The sequence below is a fragment of the Aotus nancymaae genome, unplaced genomic scaffold (assembly GCF_030222135.1).
Source record: "Aotus nancymaae isolate 86718 unplaced genomic scaffold, 86718_ANA_hifiasm-v0.15.2.pri h1tg000006l, whole genome shotgun sequence".
Taxonomy (NCBI): Eukaryota; Metazoa; Chordata; class Mammalia; order Primates; family Aotidae; genus Aotus; species Aotus nancymaae.
In genome coordinates, this window is record NW_026988417.1 from 95,921,395 (window position 1) to 95,940,980 (window position 19,586).

The 19,586-nt window shown below is 40.0% G+C and overlaps 1 protein-coding gene across 30 annotated transcripts in view; it reads left to right on the forward strand.

The window, feature by feature from the left end:
* SORBS2 (sorbin and SH3 domain containing 2) overlaps nt 1-19,586 on the forward strand; it is a 235,546-nt gene that overhangs the window by 138,619 nt on the left and 77,341 nt on the right. For 18 of the 30 annotated variants that reach the window (XM_064369624.1, XM_064369629.1, XM_064369637.1 and 15 more), the window contains 4 exons: nt 8,985-9,123; nt 13,117-13,289; nt 17,952-18,018; nt 18,866-18,910. In XM_064369624.1, coding sequence (XP_064225694.1) covers nt 8,985-9,123; nt 13,117-13,289; nt 17,952-18,018; nt 18,866-18,910 — 424 coding nt within the window. Of the gene's footprint in view, nt 1-5,034; nt 5,509-8,984; nt 9,124-13,116; nt 13,290-13,485; nt 14,094-17,951; nt 18,019-18,865; nt 18,911-19,586 lie in introns of those variants that run through there. The other 12 variants (XM_064369679.1, XM_012452826.2, XM_064369685.1 and 9 more) reach the window with 5 other exon arrangements.

Genomic DNA, 19,586 nt, shown 5'->3' on the forward strand with positions numbered 1-19,586 from the left:
ACAGAAATACTCCCCTGATTCAGATGCCACGTGCCATTGATGTGCCCAATCTGCGTGACAATGTTACATCATTTGTCACCAGGTCTTTGGTGGGGAGCATATGGTTAAAATAATTTTTATTATGAGGCCGTCAGACAATCTCACATCATTACAATGCAGGCAGTATAGCCAGGCCTTAGGAAAATGGGCAGCGACCAGGCAGCTGCCCTCCCTCCTTAATCGGAGGAACTGCATAGACTTCCCTGTGTCTCTCTCTCTTAGTTTCTGCTCTGTCATTACTCCAAGTTGTCCATGGGTTTCCATGACATTCTCTGACTTCTTGCATTTGGGTACCCACAGCTACCTGAGGGGCCATTCAGTGTCATATAATTCAAATTCCCAGGAGGGAGGCAGGGCCCCATTTACCTAGCAGAGTCCAGTCCTTCTCCCTTCTTAACCAGCCGTGGCCAGCAAAATGATGACCTGGCATAGACACAGCGGCCCGGCATGTCTCCTCATATCCCCAGGACAGGCCAGGAGAGAGGGGGCAAATTGTCCCAAAAGCATGTGGGGATGGGAGGTAAAGGTTGGCTTTTTTTTATTTGCATTTTAGGTTTTGGGGTACATGTGAAGAACATGCAGGATTGCTGCATAGGTCCACACATGGCAGTGTGATTTGCTGCCTTCCTCCCCATCACCTATATCTGGCATTTCTCACCTCTTCCTAGATATTTTCTTTTCAAGTCAATTACTGTCAATGCTTCTGGAAAAAAGAGAACAAAAGCCTTCAAATTTCTTTGCTTGACATTTAATATATATCCCTCATGTTCCTTGAGAAATGAGACCTAGAAGCTCAATATGAAAGATGTTAAGAGAGAGATGTTAGGATCCTCGAGCACAGGCCATGTCAAGCCTGGGGTGGAAGGAAATTCTTTTCCCCCAAATACTATTTTGTATATTGTGAATGAGTTTTTTCCTAGAATGTTTATGTCATTAGATTTTTTTTTAATTAAAATGCAGGTTTATTAACACTCACACATTATTTTAAATTTAAATATTTTATTTAAAGCAAAACAATTTTTTTTAAAACAGAGTCTTGCTCTGTCATCCAGACTGGAGTGCAGTGGTGGGATCTCAGCTCACTGCAACCTCCACCTCCCAGGTTGAAGCAATTCTCCTGCCTCAGCCTCTCAAGTAGCTGGGATTATAGGCACCCGCCACCATGCCTCGCTAATTTTTGTATTTTTAGTAGAGACAGGGTTTCACTATGTTGGCAAGGCTGGTCTTGAACTCCTGACTTCAGGTGATCCACCTGCCTCAGCCTCCCAAAGTGCTGGGATTACAGGTGTGAGCCACCACGCTTGCCCTATTACATGTTTACTTCACCTTAAATTAATTAAAAATTATTTAAGATTGCCATCAGTAAATTGGAAATTGTCAAACATATCCATTCTCTCAACTAAAACTGAAATAAGCAAAAATGTAGATTTTGAAAATATTATTGATGAGTTTTCTTGCATTAAAAACTCCAGACCCAATTTTTTTTTCTCTTTTCCTATGACGTGGCATGGTCTTTATTTAAATTTTTGACATTTTTGTTCATTATGGGTGTTTTATCTTTTTTGCATTGATTTTGATTTTCTTTCAAAGATTGCATTGGAACAGAATTTATCTCAATTACTGTTTAAATTTGGGTCCCAATAAGCACTTTACTCCCCTCTCCCTATGCCTGACCACGCACTCCTTCTTCGTATCCCAGCTTCACACCTACCCTCTTTCACCTCCAGCTTCTACATCTACTGAATCCGCAACTGAGGGCTTAGGAGCTTGTGACTATAGATGTGTTGTCACTGAGTTTATGAGCAAACTGAAGATCATATTACCCATGACTATGGTGGTTTTAGAGAGAGTAAGCTTTAGCTTTTGGTGTGTTTCAAGGCAGAGGATATGGGCAAATCAAGCCCGCCTTGAGGGGGAACATGCCTTCTGCAGTGTGCCATCGGTCCCATCATTCCCTGTCATCTGACAGGGGCTTGATTTGCACATCCTGGATATTTTCCTCGCCCATGATGGGCGCTTGAGTTTGCAGGACCTTCATCCAAGTCAACACGCTTTTTCCACTGCTGAAGCTCACCCTCCTTGAATCTCCTTGCTCTTTCTTTCCTCGGGAACTCCAACGTTGATTTGGTGATCTCTCTCATCCATGGGCTCTCTTTAGCATTCTGACTTGGATTCATTTGGACGAAGAAGCTCTGTGCCAGTTTGAGTAAGCAGGTGCTCTCTCTTGGTGCATCCATCATATTAAGGTTTAAGCACTGTCCCTGTCCTTTGCAGAAGACCAGGCAGCTGCTAGCTGCTAGCTGGTGTTTCTCATTATTCCCTTCCTGCTAGCTCAACAGTTGGGGAAAGAAAAAAAAAATTTTATACTCACAAAAAGTTGGTGACCCTTGATCCCTATTCAAACACCTTAGCCTTCCATGGTCTTGAGAAAAAGCAGACATGAAACAATTAGGATGATTTTTCTGCAGTCATCTACTTGCCACTCATGAAGTAAGAAGAAAAATGTGCTTGGTTAAGCTAGTTTTCCCTATTTTCAAGGTAGTCCAGATAGGGAAAATACCGCCTTCTTCCCCTTTCACACTTTTTCTGCTGCTCTCCTTATTTTCCTTAGGAGAAACGTGTAACATGGTCTTTCCCTCCCCCTGAGTCTACAGGGTATTCCATTCATGTGGAGATTGGAGTCTTATAAAAGTTTTTTTGTAGGTGACCAGTACGCTGTTGAATTATTGAGTTTTATCTGTAGAAATTTATGTGTAATGTGACTCGCCAAGAGGCATTTCATGCCTTACACACACTCACAAACACACACACATACATACACACATACACATGCATGCATTGAAAGAAAGACTCAAAACCAGGAGCATGTCAGGAGATGGTGAAAGAAACTCAAAAGGTGGAATAATTCTGTTTTCTGTGGACATTCTATTTGGAAGAACAATTGAATGGATGAGGGCCATCCCCAGACACTATGCTATGCAAACTAATGATCATATTACCTATGACAAGGATGATTTTAGAGAGAATATGCTTCAGCTTTTGATATGTTTCAAGTCAAAGGATATGAACAAGTCAATCCAATAGGGATTAAAGTCATTAGATGTTTTTCTTTTAATTTTAAAGGGAAAAGTCTCCTGAGCAGATGACTCAAATCCTTTTGTATGATTTGCATTATTTCTTAGAGTTTTCATTTAGCATAAACAAAACTAGAAAGAGATTCATATGACATGGAAACATCCTTAGTAAAACTGCGTTGTTAGGGGAAATTTTAGTGACACTAGCCAAAGACTGCTTTATACTGAATTACATTCAGACTTACAGCAGAATTTTAGTACATTAAGTTAGAATTATGATAATTTTATAATATTATAGTTTTACCTCCAATAAGATTGCAGTTATTATAAGTACTCGGTAATAATAAGAATGCATTCTCACCAAAACATTTTAGGTTCTGGGTAGCTAAGATTTTGGTCAGTTATTTCTAGAGATTAAAACAACCATAAACAGTAAAATATACATATATATATCACATTTTAAATGACTATGTTTAAACAAGAAAAAAAATCATATTAAGTAAAATTAGGACGAGAAAATCTGTCTTTTTATCCAAGGTTGGGGTTTCTTAACCCGTCAGATTAAGGATTTGCCTTAGAGTGTCTCTGTCCCCCTGAAGTTTATGCAGAACTTTATGTAAGTATGAAATTGTGCATTTCCGTAAAAGAAGGATCAGTTGCTTTTATCAGATTTCTAAGGGATCTATGATTCAGAGACATCCTTTTATGTGATGGGGATTTTTTAAAGTATTCAAGTAAAAGTCTGAGAAAAAAATTATTGTAACTTTCTTTTTAGGCCAACAACCCACAAGACATCAGCCATCATGAAAATTATGGCCTGCGAAGAACACCAAATTGTACTACTTAAATCTTTGCTAGGCAATACTTCTAAGTTTATACAGCTCTTTCATTCATTTCCCATTTTTGTACTAATATCTTCCAATACTTCTGGCTATCTATCGCAAAGCCATCTCTTCCCTGAAACACCCCCTCCAAAAACTATCTATTCTGAAACGTAGAAAAAACAAGTAAGAAAACTTGCTTTGGAGTGTTACTTACTTACGTTGAATTGGGTGCTTATCATTCTATTTGTCATGTGTGGTCAGACATCATCAAGGCTATCACAGGTGGCTGTAAAATGTTCAAATGACCATCTTTTCTCTGCCTTCTACAGAGGGTTCCTCTGCTATATTTAGGCTGTTGGGTTATATATGGCCTTGGAGCTGTTAAATCTTTTGTTTTGCCTTCAGTTTCTTTCTCCTTTACCTAAGATTTAATGCCAACTGTAGTTCTAACCAACTAGGGTACATTCTAACCATTATCAGTGGCTGGTTTTCATTTTCACACATGGTACCTCTATTTGCATTGCCAGGATATTCTGAAGTCCAGTTCTTTCCGTATTTGGTAGAGAAATCAAAGAACAGATTTGATAAGTGGAAAGGAAATAAAATATCTTTTCCACTTAGTTGTGTTTAGTATCATCGATATTTAGATTCATAAACCAGGAAAAAAATAAGACAGATTTATGTTTTGGGGATATTTTGGCAAGGGGGAGGCAGTTATGCCATAAGATTTTTCTAGTGAAGGGCAAACCAATTCTGCTGACCAATAGTATGATATGATATTATTGTCAGAAATGCAAAAACTAAAACTCCTGAGGAAAAAGTTTCATTATGCCAACACTCTCAAGCCCCTACCCAAAATTCCATTGCAGTGCTGTGTGAAAACCGGCCTGGTTTCCAAAACACACTGACTGGATTCGCGTTCCTCCTGTTTGCATGCTTTTTCTGCACTCATCCGGTTGGCACCTAATCCATCTCAATGTCACTCCTTGAAGTGCTTGCAAATAAAACCGATGCTTTGCCTTCTCTGCCACATCGCAAAAAGAGGTATTTTTGTTAATTGGATAATTTATCTCTTATTATTTTTTCCTCATACTCAGCTTGGAAATCAGAACTTACCTTCCAGTGTGTTGGAGGTAAATGCTTCACAGACACACAGACAAACCACACCAGAAGCCTCTCCTCCATGCCCTCCTTCCGTGGTACCTTTGAACCGAGCCACTTTCTCACCAGGCAGTGTTGCCAGCTCAGCATCACTTAGCCTTCCACCACCCGATGGTTTGGGGTCTTCACGCCTGCATACACCCCAGAGCCTTTCCCATTGCTTATACAAACACCTGCTCCCAGCTCCTGAAAGCCTTATCCACAGCTACGACACAGGCTCTCTGACTACAGACTCCTCCCTGGCCGAGCACTCCTCCCGCTCAGAGAGCGAGTCCTCCACAGCCATGCTAGAGGAGCTGCAGATTGGTGACTCTGACACCACTGGCCGTTCTGAGACACCCTCCCCCACCTGGGGTCAGAGGTCTGCTGTGACAGATGGCACCACCTTAACCACCCCTGCGGCCATTCATGTAATTATTCTGTCTTTCTTTGCCTCCACCTTTTCCTTAAAAGGACTGATTTATTGTGCCATCTCATTTTTCAGCTGACATTTTTATTCGCATAGGTGTCGATTCCGAAACCAATTCTGTGCCATCTGTCAGGGAAATCACTACAGTCATTCTCATAAACCTACTAAAGGCTGAAAAAGTCACTTATTCTCTTCATTCATTTTAGAATTACTTACAGGTACTCTGAAATAGTTACTTACGGTTTCTCGTGTTACTGTAGCTGATGAGTTGCACAGTGATTTGCCTTATCTCAGAAATTTACATAAATATACATTACAATATGTTATGATCAAAGAGAAAGTCTAAAATTTTTCAAAACATTTTAACCAGTATTAATACCTGTTAGTAGTTTTCCCACAGTGTCACATTAATGTGTCCTGTGTGACGCTGTCCTATATCCTTGTTTCTCACATGAATGCTTACTGACTGCATGAGGCTCATTTTTCTTGCTCCTCCTTCTCTAATAGCTACAACTTTTGAACTCATCTGTTGTCCAAGAGTGAATGATGTCAATAATCTTAATCTACCTTACAGAAACTTAACTGTATGATTTTTTAAAATTATTCTTCCTGAGCCATTTCAGTATAGAAATTTATGAATACATTTTTAATTTTTTTTTTTTTTTTGAGACAGAGTCTGGCTCTGTCACCAGGTGCCAGGCTGGAGTGCAGTGGCACGATCTCGGCTCACTGCAACCTCCACCTCCCGGGTTCAGGCAATTCACCTGCCTCAGCCTCCCAAGTAGCTGGGACTACAGGTGTGCACCACCACACCCACCTAAGTTTTGTATTTTTAATAGAGATGGGGTTTCACCATGTTGGCCACGTTGGTCTCAATCTCTTGACCTCATGATCCGCCTGCCTCAGCCTCCCAAAGTTCTGGGATTACAGGCATGAGCCACTGTGCCCGGCCATGTTTAAATTTTATATATCAATAATTTGTCTTTCATTTATAGCAATATATACATCTCTTCCATACATATATTACTTAAATATATCTATGTGATAAGCAATCCCTAATAAATGATTCATGAGTGGCTAAAATGTTTCAAAATTTTATGGCACAGATTGCAAATAACGTCTAGGTAATGGCTTCCATTTGAAAGGCACAGAGCTTCAAGCGAAAAATAGTAATTTTTTAATTGATATTATAATGAAGTTCCACATAAACACTGTCACAGACAAAATGTTATTTGTGCTACATCATTTTTATGTTCTATCAAGCTCATAAATCTGAAAATTTTATGCACAGAGAAATGTTATAATAAGCCATATGTTTTTTAAGACACTGCAATTTACAGAAAGTAAAAGATGCTTTTTTTGGTGATGGGATTTAGTATTCCCACAATGGCTGGGTCTAACACTTTGCATTCAAATGTTCCATTCAGAGACTGGCTACAGAAGGAGCCTCGTTTTCCAGGCCTAACCCCACAGTGAGTCCCTGCTGCAGGGGACCAGCCCGACCCCAGGTGCCAGGAGCGTAGCAGGTGTGGGCTCCTACCATATCCTACTGTGCTTCAAATGGTTCTGAGCTTTTAAAAACTTCACCAGCACCTTTAATTAAAAATACCAGGCAGTGACAGTGTATCAATCTACATACTAACCTGTTCAATTTTCTGTTTTTAAGACTCTTCAGGAGGCTAACTATCTTATATACAGTCTTGTGGGCACAAGCAGAGCTACTTGTAACAGAGATTAATTTCAATTATCAGTTTAAAATTGCAAATAGATTATCCATGACATGTCTTTCCTAATAATGAATTCGATATAACAATATAGTGTTTTCTAAAATGCTAATGATATTATTTTAGTTGTAAAATCCTGATTGGTTTAACACAATAAAAGAATAAATCTGCTTTCAGTGTTTACTTTTTTAACCCCTAGTTAATATTATTGAAACCATCAAAATAGGATTTAGAGCAAGTTTCCTAAGTTTAGTAACCTAGTTAACCTGATGGTTTCTCATAAGAAGGATTCTTCAGCTTTTAACATTAATTATAACATATTATAATACTATTACGATGATATTGACAAAGATCCACCAAACTTAATTTGGGCTAAGAGGTGAGAGTGTCCTCAAATCATTCATCAGAGGCACATAAAGCCTCTGAAGATTTGGGCAGGCCTGTGCCTCACACTTACTTGAATATCCAGCTCTCTCCAGGGAGCAGGTCCTCGAGATATGGCTGGTTATGATATGACAGTAATTTTTCTAACCGCCTGAAGAAGTACTTAATCAATAAGCACAAGGCTTATAATGAAATGTGTATTGATTTGGGGACATAAGTGGTATGGCTACACAATAATGAAATTAGACTTATTCTAGGTCATTTGAAACCCTATCTGCTTTAAAGTGAAATCATGGAAATATGCAATTACTATATCTATGTTTCAAACCCGTGTAACAGAAGTTTATTTTTTAAATAAGTAGAAAAGTTTCACAAATTATGGTTCTTTATCTGTGTGCCTATGTGTGTTGTGTGTATTTAACTATAAGATAAATTAACTAAATGTTCTTACTAATGCTTGGTCTTATTTGCATGCATTGTGTGCGCTCCATACTGGTCAGTGTTGTGCTGTGGGTAGACAGGAATGCTTAATAGTCCTGAGCTCGGTATCTGTGAACTAAGCTGATTCAGTTCAATCAGAATCTATTGAACATATACTCTGACGTTAGCACTAGGCTGCATGTTATAAAAATGATTAAAGAAGCATATATGTGACCATCTTCAACAGGAAGCTTGAGATACTGTTGGGGATAGAAAATGCTCAGATACGAAACAGTCAAAATGATGAATAATTCAGCAATCAGACAGAGATTCATAAAGTGCTAAATGAGCTGAAGTAGGGAGAAGCCAGTGGTTGAGCATGTCTTTCTGATCCTTTACCAGATATCTGATCCTTCTAGAGTAGGTTGCTTCATGATATATAAATCCAAACAACCAGGTTCCTTATGCTAGTCACCTTGCTCTGGAAGCGTTCCTTCACTAGAGGATATCCCTGACTAAATCTGAGAACCAATCCCTTGCCTCGTGGCAAAGGGCATCACGTCAATGCTGCATGGAACAGCACGACAGTGTTCTGACCACTGACGTTTCGACTGTCAGAGCAAAGGTGTCCTCCACGTTTACTTGGTACTGACTCCTACTGATACCATTTGGCACCTCTGTTGGCAGAGTGGCATGTCCGCTAGTCAGCCGCCGTCATTCTTCCTAACCAATCCCTGGGCCCTCAGATACACAAAGAGTGATTTTCAGAAATAAAGGAAGAGAGAGAAGGCAAAGAACGGACCATGCCCTCTGACATCAGTTTTCAAAATAAATAAGAGCTTGGCAGCTGATTACTGTCATGTGACTGGAAGTCTTTTATTGTCACTTAATGGAATGATGTTTACGGGGAACTATGTGCTTTAACTCGATGGCTTTGCACTTTTCTCAGAGCCAGATAACAGTGAATGGAAACTCTGGAGGTGCCGTGAGTCCCATGAGTTACTATCAGAGGCCGTTTTCCCCCTCGGCGTATTCTCTGCCAGCCTCACTCAACTCCAGCATTGTCATGCAGCACGGCGCGTCCCTTGGTAAGTAATTTACTCACCATGATTTCCACGGCAACCACAATACGGCAAGTACAACCACATGAGAAAAATAGGGGCCATCAAGGTGAGGCGGGAGCACTTAGCACTCTGCTATTTCATGACCCTATCCACAGGGACAAACTGGGGCAGAGGACCCAACATGGGAGAAAATGGACACCATGATATTCCGAGACGATGACTCCACCTATATCTGGTCCTGGAGTGAGCACTTAAATGTTTCAGGTGGTGGAGTAGAAAGAGAAAGAAAACGGCTACTTAGGGCAGAGGGGTTTGCTCCACTGCAGGACGTGAGTGCAGGCTTTTCACTGGGGCAACTTGTTCGTCTTTGGAAAATCTTCCACCGTGGACTATTTCCTGGGTGTCTGTAGAAGGGAGAATCGTTTGACAGTTAAAACACGCTAACAGGAGGGCAGGCTGCCCCACAAAGCAGTGACACAGTCATCCACTGAGTCACAAAGTAGAAAACCACCATTCAAACCAAGGCTAGAAGACCTGCAGTCAAGGATATGGTAGCTGGAAGCCACACAAGAGAAACTTGAGTTCCTTGGCTGGGCGTGGTAGCTCACGCCTGTAATCCCAGCACTTTGGGAGGCCGAGGTGGGCGGATCACCAAGGTCGGGAGTTCGAGACCAGCCTGACCAACACGGTAAAACCCTGTCTCTACTAAATATACAAAAATCAGCTGGGCATAGTGGCAGGTGCCTGTAGTCCCAGCTACTTGGAAGGCTGAGGCAGGAGAATGGCTTAAACAGGGAGGCAGAGGTTGCAGTGAGCCAAGATCGTGCCACTGCACTCCAGCCTGGGTGACAGAGTGAGACTCCATCTCAAAAAAAAAAAAAGAAAAAAGAGTTCCTTAAATGAAGGTTCCATCATTGTATAGAGCCATCATTCTTAACCCTTTGAGGACTAGGAATTCAGCGAAAGATAGAGCTCTCCTCCAGAAAACAAATGGACATTCCTAAAAAATTGTAAGCAGATAATTTCATGGGACTCATGGACCTTTGTAGCCTCCCGGGAAAGAAGCCGTGATATACAGAGATAGAAATGTTCTTCCATGGTCAAATATATTTGGATAGTTTAGAAAATAATGTAATAAATATTTCTTAGTTTGTAAAAATGTAGCTTAAAAAACCTAAAATATCAAGAGACAATGCAAAATTGAACTACCATAGGAATTCAGGCTGAACAAGTTTCCATGATGTTGATTCACTAGGAAACTTCTAGGACAGCAGAGAGCAGAGGAGAATTCTCAGGACAGCAGGACCATCCTGCACCTCCCACAAAAGGAGAAGCCCGGTCCTCTGGCCACGGGGACCAGCAACAGGGGGAAGAAAACTCAAACCCAGGACTGGAGCCACCATGGCTTCTCTGACAGCAGAGAGCACACCTCCTCCCCTAGTACAGACTCAGTCTTGAAAGGATATGATGCCGTTTGTTTGTTCAGGGACATTTTATGTCAGCATCCAGCATGCACATGGTGGAATTCAGCTTCTGAGGTCAACAAAAGCTCTATAACTATAAAACTTTAAAGGTAACCGTGGGACTTATTAAAGTCTAAATATATCTGCACCTTCTCTGATGCTATACCTGAGGATCATCTGTGAATCTTACAACGATGTCCTTTTAGAGTAGAAGAAAGTAAAACTTGCTTCTGCCAAAATTTTGCCCTGTAACAATCAGCCAATAGTGTAGTATTATAATGGAAGTCCGCTATATCTAGGGTTGTTTAAAATGGAACTATGCATTTACACGCACATAAAGTAAAACTCGACAAATTATTCTAGTCATAGATTTTCCCCAAATAACTGTTAACAAAGTCTGACTCTGTCTCATTTTCTGTCTTAGTGAATGAAGCTTTGTCCTGTCCCCACCCAACAAAAAAACATAAATACTTGAATGTAGATAGGCTTTGATTTTAGAACATATGGATAAGTAGATTTAATATATAAAATATTCTACATGGGAAGAAATTCCCTGTGTAAACATTGAACAAATTTCAGCTGGCCAGTGCTGTGATAGGCCTCGAGGGAATATGCACATCTACCTTGCCCTAGATGAATTTTATATTTAGTTTAGGACAAAAGATTGCAAAGATGACAACTACATATGAGAATAATAAAATAAAGGACTAACTTCTATTGCGTAAGTTATGGGTTCATAGAATGTAACGGAGCAGGTGTGAAGGCAGCGTTGATTCTCCTTGCTTAGAGTAGGACTTTGCACATGTTAGTGTTCAGAAAACATTTGTTGCTGATAAAAATACTAGCATCATGGCTGCCCACTCAAGTCCTTTTTGGAATTAAATAGAAAGTCAATTAGTGTCAAATATCTCATTGTGTCTTAATAAGGACTGGCTTGAATGTTACTTTCACATTCAATAGCAAGTCAAGCAGTTTTATAACTAACCTTATCCATCCTTCATCAAAAAGGGTATTAAAAATGCCTTTCTAATGCAAACTAAATTGAAAATAGTCATAATCACAGTAACAGCAGTTACAAATATTACAGTGGATTTTACCTTAGAGAGATCTTAATTTTTATTATCCTTATATTGATGAGTTAAAATTTCTTAAGTTTAGTTATGATATTTTATGCAAAATTTTCATGAAAAATAGGTTCACATATGCTGTATATCATATACACATAAATGATGCTAGTGAGTCCCACCTGAAACGTGAGAATGTTTTTCATTTCCACATTAAAGGACTTTCTGAGTGGCAGTCCTGACAAACCATGACATAAAGAGTATAAACAAAGTGTCATTCTTTGTCACCACCATTTTCAAATTAATTGCAGAAAAATAAAAAGGCATATTAACTGTACCAGAGGAATGGTAATAATGTTGATTTTTAAAAATACCTGTGAACCAGGAGTAAATGGAATATATACTGCATGTCTGTACTCTGTTGCTTCTGAAACTATATAGAAGTTAGTGGCCGGATACAGTGGCTCACGCCTGTAATCCCAGGACTTTGAGAGGCCAAGGCTGATGGATCACAAGGTGAGGAGATCAAGACTAGCTTGGCCAATATAGTGAAACCCTGTCTCTACTAAAAAAAAAAAATACAAAAATTAGCCAGGCATGGTGGCATGTGCCTGTAGTCCCAGCTACTCAGGAGGCTGAGGCAAAAGAATTACTTGAACCCAGGAGGCAGAGGTTATAGTGAGCCGAGATTGTGCCACTACACTCCAGCTTGGGTGGCAGAGCAAGACTCCATCTCAAAAAAAAAAAAAAGGAAAGTATACTAGAAGTTACTTAAAAAACATGAAGAACTTGATAAGCCTCATCTAAATTATATCCTTAGGGCAATTTTTGTCCTCAAAGAGTAAAAAGTCATGGGTTTTGATATTTTAAGGTAAAAACACACATATGAGTTAGTACCAATAATTTTAAAGCATTTATTTATTCATAAGCTTTCATAGGCTTGGATGTGAAGATTTTTTTAAGTGATTTTTGGTTTCGCTTCATTTTTGTGAAATCACTGTTACCGACTCAACAATCATATCTTTTGTCTAGAAATACATTTCAAAACTTGCAAATAATAGTAGTTAGCAATATCACAAGAATAATACTAATGTAAATGATGACATGAGGGAAATTACTAAACTTGTCTCAGCTCCTGCCCCTCACTATAAAACCAGTTCTTGCTCCTTCTGTCCTGCCCTCCCTCAAGATTACTGAAAGGATAAGCAGAGATCACGTATTTACACTACTTACTAACACAGAGGCTTCCACACAGTCCTTTAGCAAATGCCATTCTTCCCCCAGCCTTCTTCATAAAATGGTGAGGCCTTGTTGGTATGTCCCCTGCACACCTACACAATTTCCACTGGCTCAAATGGAGAGTGAATGAGTTAAAAGAGATAGTGATGGAAACATGGACTCTGTTACAGTTGGCATAAATATACAACAAGACACCGTTAATTTATGATTGTGCATCAAATACATTCCATGTTACCAAATTTTCTGCACAGATTCCACAGAGACATATCCCCAGCATGCACAGTCTCTGGACGGCACCAGCAGCAGCTCTATCCCACTGTACCGATCCTCAGAGGAAGAGAAGAGAGTGACGGTCATCAAAGCCCCACATTACCCAGGGATCGGGCCCGTGGATGAATCCGGAATCCCCACAGCAATTAGAACGGTAGGAAATGCCAGCATGTGCGTCTGTCTGGGGCTGTGCAGAGACTCCACAAAGGACGGATTGTCCATGGCTTTGTGCGTTCCTAGGGTCTTATATAATGAGGATTGCCCTCCGTGCCATCAGAGTTCTCATGAATGTTATGCTGTGTGTGGCAGAGAAAGAAAGCTGTCGATGGAAGAGAATTACACAATCTGTTTTTCCATTTGAATGAAAAATCATGAACACTGTGATTTTGTTAAATGATAAAACTGTGTTGTGTGGTTTGGTGGTTTTTTTTTTTTTTTCTTCTACCTTTTACCAGGAGGTTTAGGGCAATAGGGAGGAAAGAGAAGGAACAGGACAATGGAAATTCTTTGGCTGCATTGAATTCCCATGTGGATTGCAAATAAACCAGTGATGTATTCCTTTCTTGAAATGAATGTGTGTTAACGCCTGGAGATTGGGAGCTGTGATTTGGGAGTTGGGAGGTGAGAGGATAGGAGCGAAGGAAGTTAATGTCAGGGAAAGGAGAAGCTGTCTGAAGAAAAATACACATTTCAGTGTCCCTCTTCAGCTGTGCCTGCTGAGAGCTCTCCTGGGATGATAAGTGAAAGTGTTCGGATATTTTTTAAGTTTTTAAACTCTGCCAAAGCATTGCTCAGTGTGTCTGGGCAGCCCCTTCTGGCAAAACGCAGCAGTAGCAGAGGCAGCTTCTGAGAGCCTGGGCAGGCAGCTGCTGGCTGACCAGGTCCACTGGAAGAGAAGGCTTGCGCCAGCCGGGAGAAGGAAGCCAGGGACAGCATGAGAGCAACAACACCTTTGCAGGTGAAGCTGGGGGCTGTGCGGGGAGGCAGCACCGTCTGTTTATACTTTTCAGCAAGACCCATGTAAAGCTGGGGTGTGGCCAAGAGCTGATCCCCGGAATGCAGACCTGGGCAGCCAAGACAATAAGGGTTAGAGGCAAAGAATGGGAAAGAGATGGGGGAAAAAAGCTGTGGCAAGATTGGAAACAGTCAAAAAGAACTAGCGATAAAGTGTGGGGATTTTCTTCTGTTCTTCACTTTACATTTTTATATGGGGATTATGTATTTTATATACAGAGTGAAGAGTTTAAAATGGATTATTCTCAGCATCTGTATCACATCTGAAAGCCAAAAAGTAAATCTGTACAGCAGTTACTGGGGTTTTAGACTCATTAGACTGTAGGAATGTTGAATGTGACTAATTATGACGGTCAAACAATCTGTCTTGAAACTGACAATTGCCATATTATGTGCCAAGAAAAAGTTCAGGGATTATGACCAATATTCTTCATTTTATGATGATTACATGTTTCTGGTGATAATGTTTTTTTGTTCATTTCTAAGATTTCTGGCTCAAAATGGTTGAATTTGACACTTTCTCCTAATTATTTAGGGATAGAGAGTCAGACAGGTATGGTGTCACTGATTTTGTGTAATTGACACTTGAGGCATAGTATAGACAAAATTAAGAAAGCCCTGATTCTGTGTAGTTATAGAGTCTGTCTGAGAGGATTTTATCAAAGAAATCTGAGTATGTTTTTAGGTCAATAAATGATATATAATAGACATGCAAGCCTGGCCCACGTTTTCATCCATTAAAAGACATAATTTCCTTAACTAACAAGGCCTTGCTCAGTTAGTTTCAAAAGGAAAAACTGCGATGCTAGAGATGGTGGATGAAAATTAAATCATCTTAAAATTTAAAAAATGTTTGTCTACTGCCAAATCAAAAGCACGCTTGGGTATGCATAAGCAAAACACACTAAACATTTAATGCTAGTTCCCCTTCTGTAAAACAGAAAATACAATTTAAGCAATGCAGAAGTTTCTTGTAAGGAACCTTAATTTTTATGTACAACTGTCTTCTTACTTAGACCTTTAAATCTTTACAAAGGAGGTACAAGTCTGTGAGGACTCTCCTCTTACACTGAGTATACAGAGCACATCCCCAAGTATAGTTGTGTTTATAAATGTCAAGTCAGGCTGTCTCTGAGCCACAGCAGGCCAAGACTCTCCGAGGCTGTTTTTCTTTCTCATGTGTGTAGAAAGTAATGATGATCAGATTCGGTGTAATCGCCAGTGGTGGTACTGTCGCAGTGTACCATGGTGTGGTATCATTTCAGACAGCCAGCCTATACTTAGGAAACAGAATTTTGTAAAGTCATCCAGAAACTCTAGAAAGCCAAGAGTCAACAAACGGTACTTTTGAGCTATTTTAATGAAGGGAAGCAGCCCTCCAGATTGCCTTTCTCATGTGACCTGGGACACCTACGTGAGCCTTTCCCTGCCATTCTTCAAAACAACAACAAAAATCACCAGGGCTCGGCTCCCATGAGATTGTGTCATTAAAGTCAGCTAGTTAAGTGAAATACAAGATTCTTTTCTTCTACTTCCAATATAACACTTGTTGGGGTATTTTCAAAACTGAAAAGGAGAAAAAGTATCCAGTGACTACTGTATACCACTATGTAGAAAATATGCCTGTTTTTCTTTTTTGAAATCTCTGTGTGTTAAATCAGTGTAGAGTTCAGAAGTTTCGAAAACTATAGGAATGTAAAAATTCAGGTCTATTCAATCAAGGTTGTAGAAAGAAAACTGCATAGTGAATTGCTAGTCGCTGTTTTTCATGCAAAATGATTTTACATGCAAAAGTAAACTTCCTGAAATTTGAGTAGACTTCTATTTTCTTATTCTCAATCTTAGGCATAGCAGTCTCCATGATGGCATTTACAAAAGGAACTTTAAATGCTTCAAGTACTTCTTTTAAAAAGGGACATAGAGTTTTAGTGTTTTATTTTGCCAGCTTCATAGTTCCCTTTGCCAACAGGGCATTTCCTGGCATCTCTGTGCTCACCATATAAAGCTAGCAGATGGCACAACTGTGAGATCCCACCTGATACAGGCCCTCCACCAAGTGAAGAAAAGACTCCTCCTGTCTGTCAAGATGCATTGCCATCTACAGTGGTAGAACTGACTTAGTAGCCTTCCGTGTTGCCACTGGTGTGTCTAGGAAAACAGTTTTGCATAACATTACGTTGTATTTTCTGTAGCTTTAGTACTATAAAGGAAAGGAGGTTTAATGAAAGAGAAATCAGTCCTTTGTAAAAATAGACTTCCTTGAAAGATACATGTTTACCTACTTTGTTTGAACAAATAATGGACTTTTGCTTCCTCACTGCAATCCCTCCCACCATTTCCCATCCTTTGATTGAATGTTCAATCAATAATCTCAACTCTTCCGTGTGAGAATGAAGAGCTGACTCACAACAAAGTCAAGTGGTCCTTAATCGGTGTTTGGGGTGATTTTCAGAATAATATATGCCCAGAGGTCAAAATAAATTTAGATATAGCACAAAACCCTTAATGTCCAGATGAAATATGCAGTGACCACATTTCTGGGAAAAAGGGTCAGACAATAAAATCTAAACCAAAGTTCAGTCTAATAAGTAGAGGAATATTTTTGTATCAGTCCTAACAGAATTTTTTAAATCAAGAGAGCTGTCTTGGAAAGTTTGGTATATTTAGTTACTATAAGCAGAATGGTCAAGTTTGTTGCCCAGGTAGCTCTAAGAAATTTGGGGTAAGATCTGGTCAAGCAAAATCTGTGACCATGATTATAAAAGCATTTGTCTACTTTTACAGGTATCAGAAAGGCAGAGTTCCATCCAATACGCTATATTCATTCATTATTTCATTCTACAAATGTTTGAGGTTCCCCAGTGTTATTTTTTATTGAGTAGTTACTATATTCCAGGCATTACTCTAGGCCCTGTGTATATATTGTCTCATTCAATTTCCACAACCATCCTATGACTTAGATATAATTATGTCATAGAGAGGAGAAAACTGAGGCTCAAGAAGGTGACATGACTTGCCCAAATTCATATTGCTAGGGTGTATTAAGCAGCAATTTAAGGAACCAAGATTTGAATCTTGGTTCAAGATTCCACATTAATTTCATCTTTCCACTACAACCTACTGTTCCCATCATGTCCGAAGCCTGGATGCATAAAGACTTGCACTCTCAAGGAACTTAAAATTTCAGCCAAGCAAATGTTATATACACTCTATTATATTAAAATTTTTGAAGCAATAGCTACATTCTTAAATTTTCTCTAAGACTCTGGGATGCCTACTACATCCTGTATTTTAGTAACTTGGACTAGTAAGTAGCAAATGGATTTCTCTAGATCCACCCTGACCAGAATACAATTTGAATCAAAAATATTCCCCAGTTAGTTCTGAAAACACGGTCTTGACAGAGCATTCAATAAAAAGCATCTAAGGATAATGGTCATTATCACCAAAAGGAATTAAGCAAATTATTACAACAATAACTTTTATTAAGTGAACTTTACATAAATATATGTGTGCAAATATCAACTGTCTAGTGCTGGGCACAGCTACAATTCGAAAAAATAAAACCATAGCATCTAATGTTCCAATTCAGCCTAAATTCAAACACAAAGTAATATATTTACAAACTGCAAACATTACTAAATAAATTGCTGAAATTGTCATGAAGTCATAGTAGAGTCAGAACATTTTATCACAGAATGGAACTCTGTTATGAAGAAGATAAAATAGAGAAGTGAAAACACTGAGGAGCGATGCTGAGTTGAAGCCAGCTTGTAACTACTGGACGCTGTGTTTATTACAGACAGTCGACCGGCCGAAGGACTGGTACAAGACGATGTTTAAGCAGATTCACATGGTGCACAAGCCGGGTATGTCTGCTGCTCTGCTTTCCGATCAGGTCCTTGCGGGTTGAAGGGTGTACACTCTTCTTTTGTATAGGTTTCATTCACACAAAATGTCAAGACCCCAGCAAACTCCATGTCCCCTTCCTTTTCCGCATGCCTCCTCTTCTCCTTTTATCACCCCTCCAATGACAGACCCAGTGCCTCTGCCTCCCTCCTGAGCTGCCAAGAAGCCTCCCCATGGAGGACAACCAGGCACGCTGGCCTCAGCCCTCCAACCTCCCCTGTCCACAGGCTAAATCGGTGTGTTTCCTGGGTAAACAGACACATTGTTCCTCTGCCCACCCCTGTCTGCTCTCATCAAGAGAATCCATCTGAGCAGGTCTGACTGAGCCTGCGCCGTAGATAGGAGAGCACTAAAGCACTTAGTAAAGGAAATTCAGAATCCAGAGTAGAGAGGGTTCTAGGGAAGCAAGGACAAGGGCCTGACTTTGCAAGCTGTGAAGAGGGCAGCAAGGTGAATGTGTTACAGACAGAAAAGGGCAGTTTGCAGAGGCCTGTGGTGGCATGCACCTGTAGTCCCAGCTACTCAGGAGGCTAAGGTGGGAGCATCGATTGAGCCCAGAAGTTGGAGGCTGCAGCAAGCAATGATCACACCACTGCACTCCAGGCCGGACGACAGAGTAAGACCCTGTCTCTAAAAAAAAAAAAAAAAAAGAAGAAGAAGAAAGAAAAGAAAAGTAAAAGTGGCATTATGAACTAGGAAAAATACATTGCTTTTCTAACAAATTTCTGTTGTTTCTCTGAAGTTCTGCTGTCTCGTTATGCTGTGGTGACAGTCTGTATTACCATATATTTATGTTTCATTTTCCAGATGATGACACAGACATGTATAATACTCCTTATACATATAATGCAGGTAGGATGGGTTCCCTTGCATGCAATGACTATTTTATGTTCAGCAATGTTGGGAAGAACTGCACAGTCACTTTTCTTATCCTTCTGTTTGAGCACATGTTTTCGGTCCATACATCAGGAGGATGATTTCTGTTTTTTTCTCAGAGCTTGCTTAACAAAAGGATTGACTTTTCTCATGGAAATGAGAACTAATACTGGCTCATCTCATTCATTCCCACTATTGGTTTATTCTCAGCTTCAGGAATGTTTAACCAAAGTGTGAAGGACAGCCTGAAAGGACACACTGTAACCCAGGGTACAAAGTAAGATAAAGATCTTTTATCAGCAGAGAGAAAGATTACAATTGTGTAAGATCTTTCAGATACACTTCACAAAAAAACAAGTCAAGCAAAGTATTCGGTGACCTTGTCCCTGCTTTTTGCTCCAAAATGCAACCATTCATTGAAAGATTTTTAAAATCCCCCTTGGCGGGGCTACTTTTCTGACTCAGAATTGCCAGTGGTCATAATAGAATGACTTCAGTTCCAGGCATTGCCACTTGGATTGGCGTGCATTGGTATCCTGTTCAGAGGTCTGCAGGCTGGAGGGAGGGACCCCTGAGAAATGTTTTTCCCTTCATCACTTTCTCCTGAATGTTCCTCAGGGGATACTACCCAGGCCTCCTCTCCCTGCCCAGC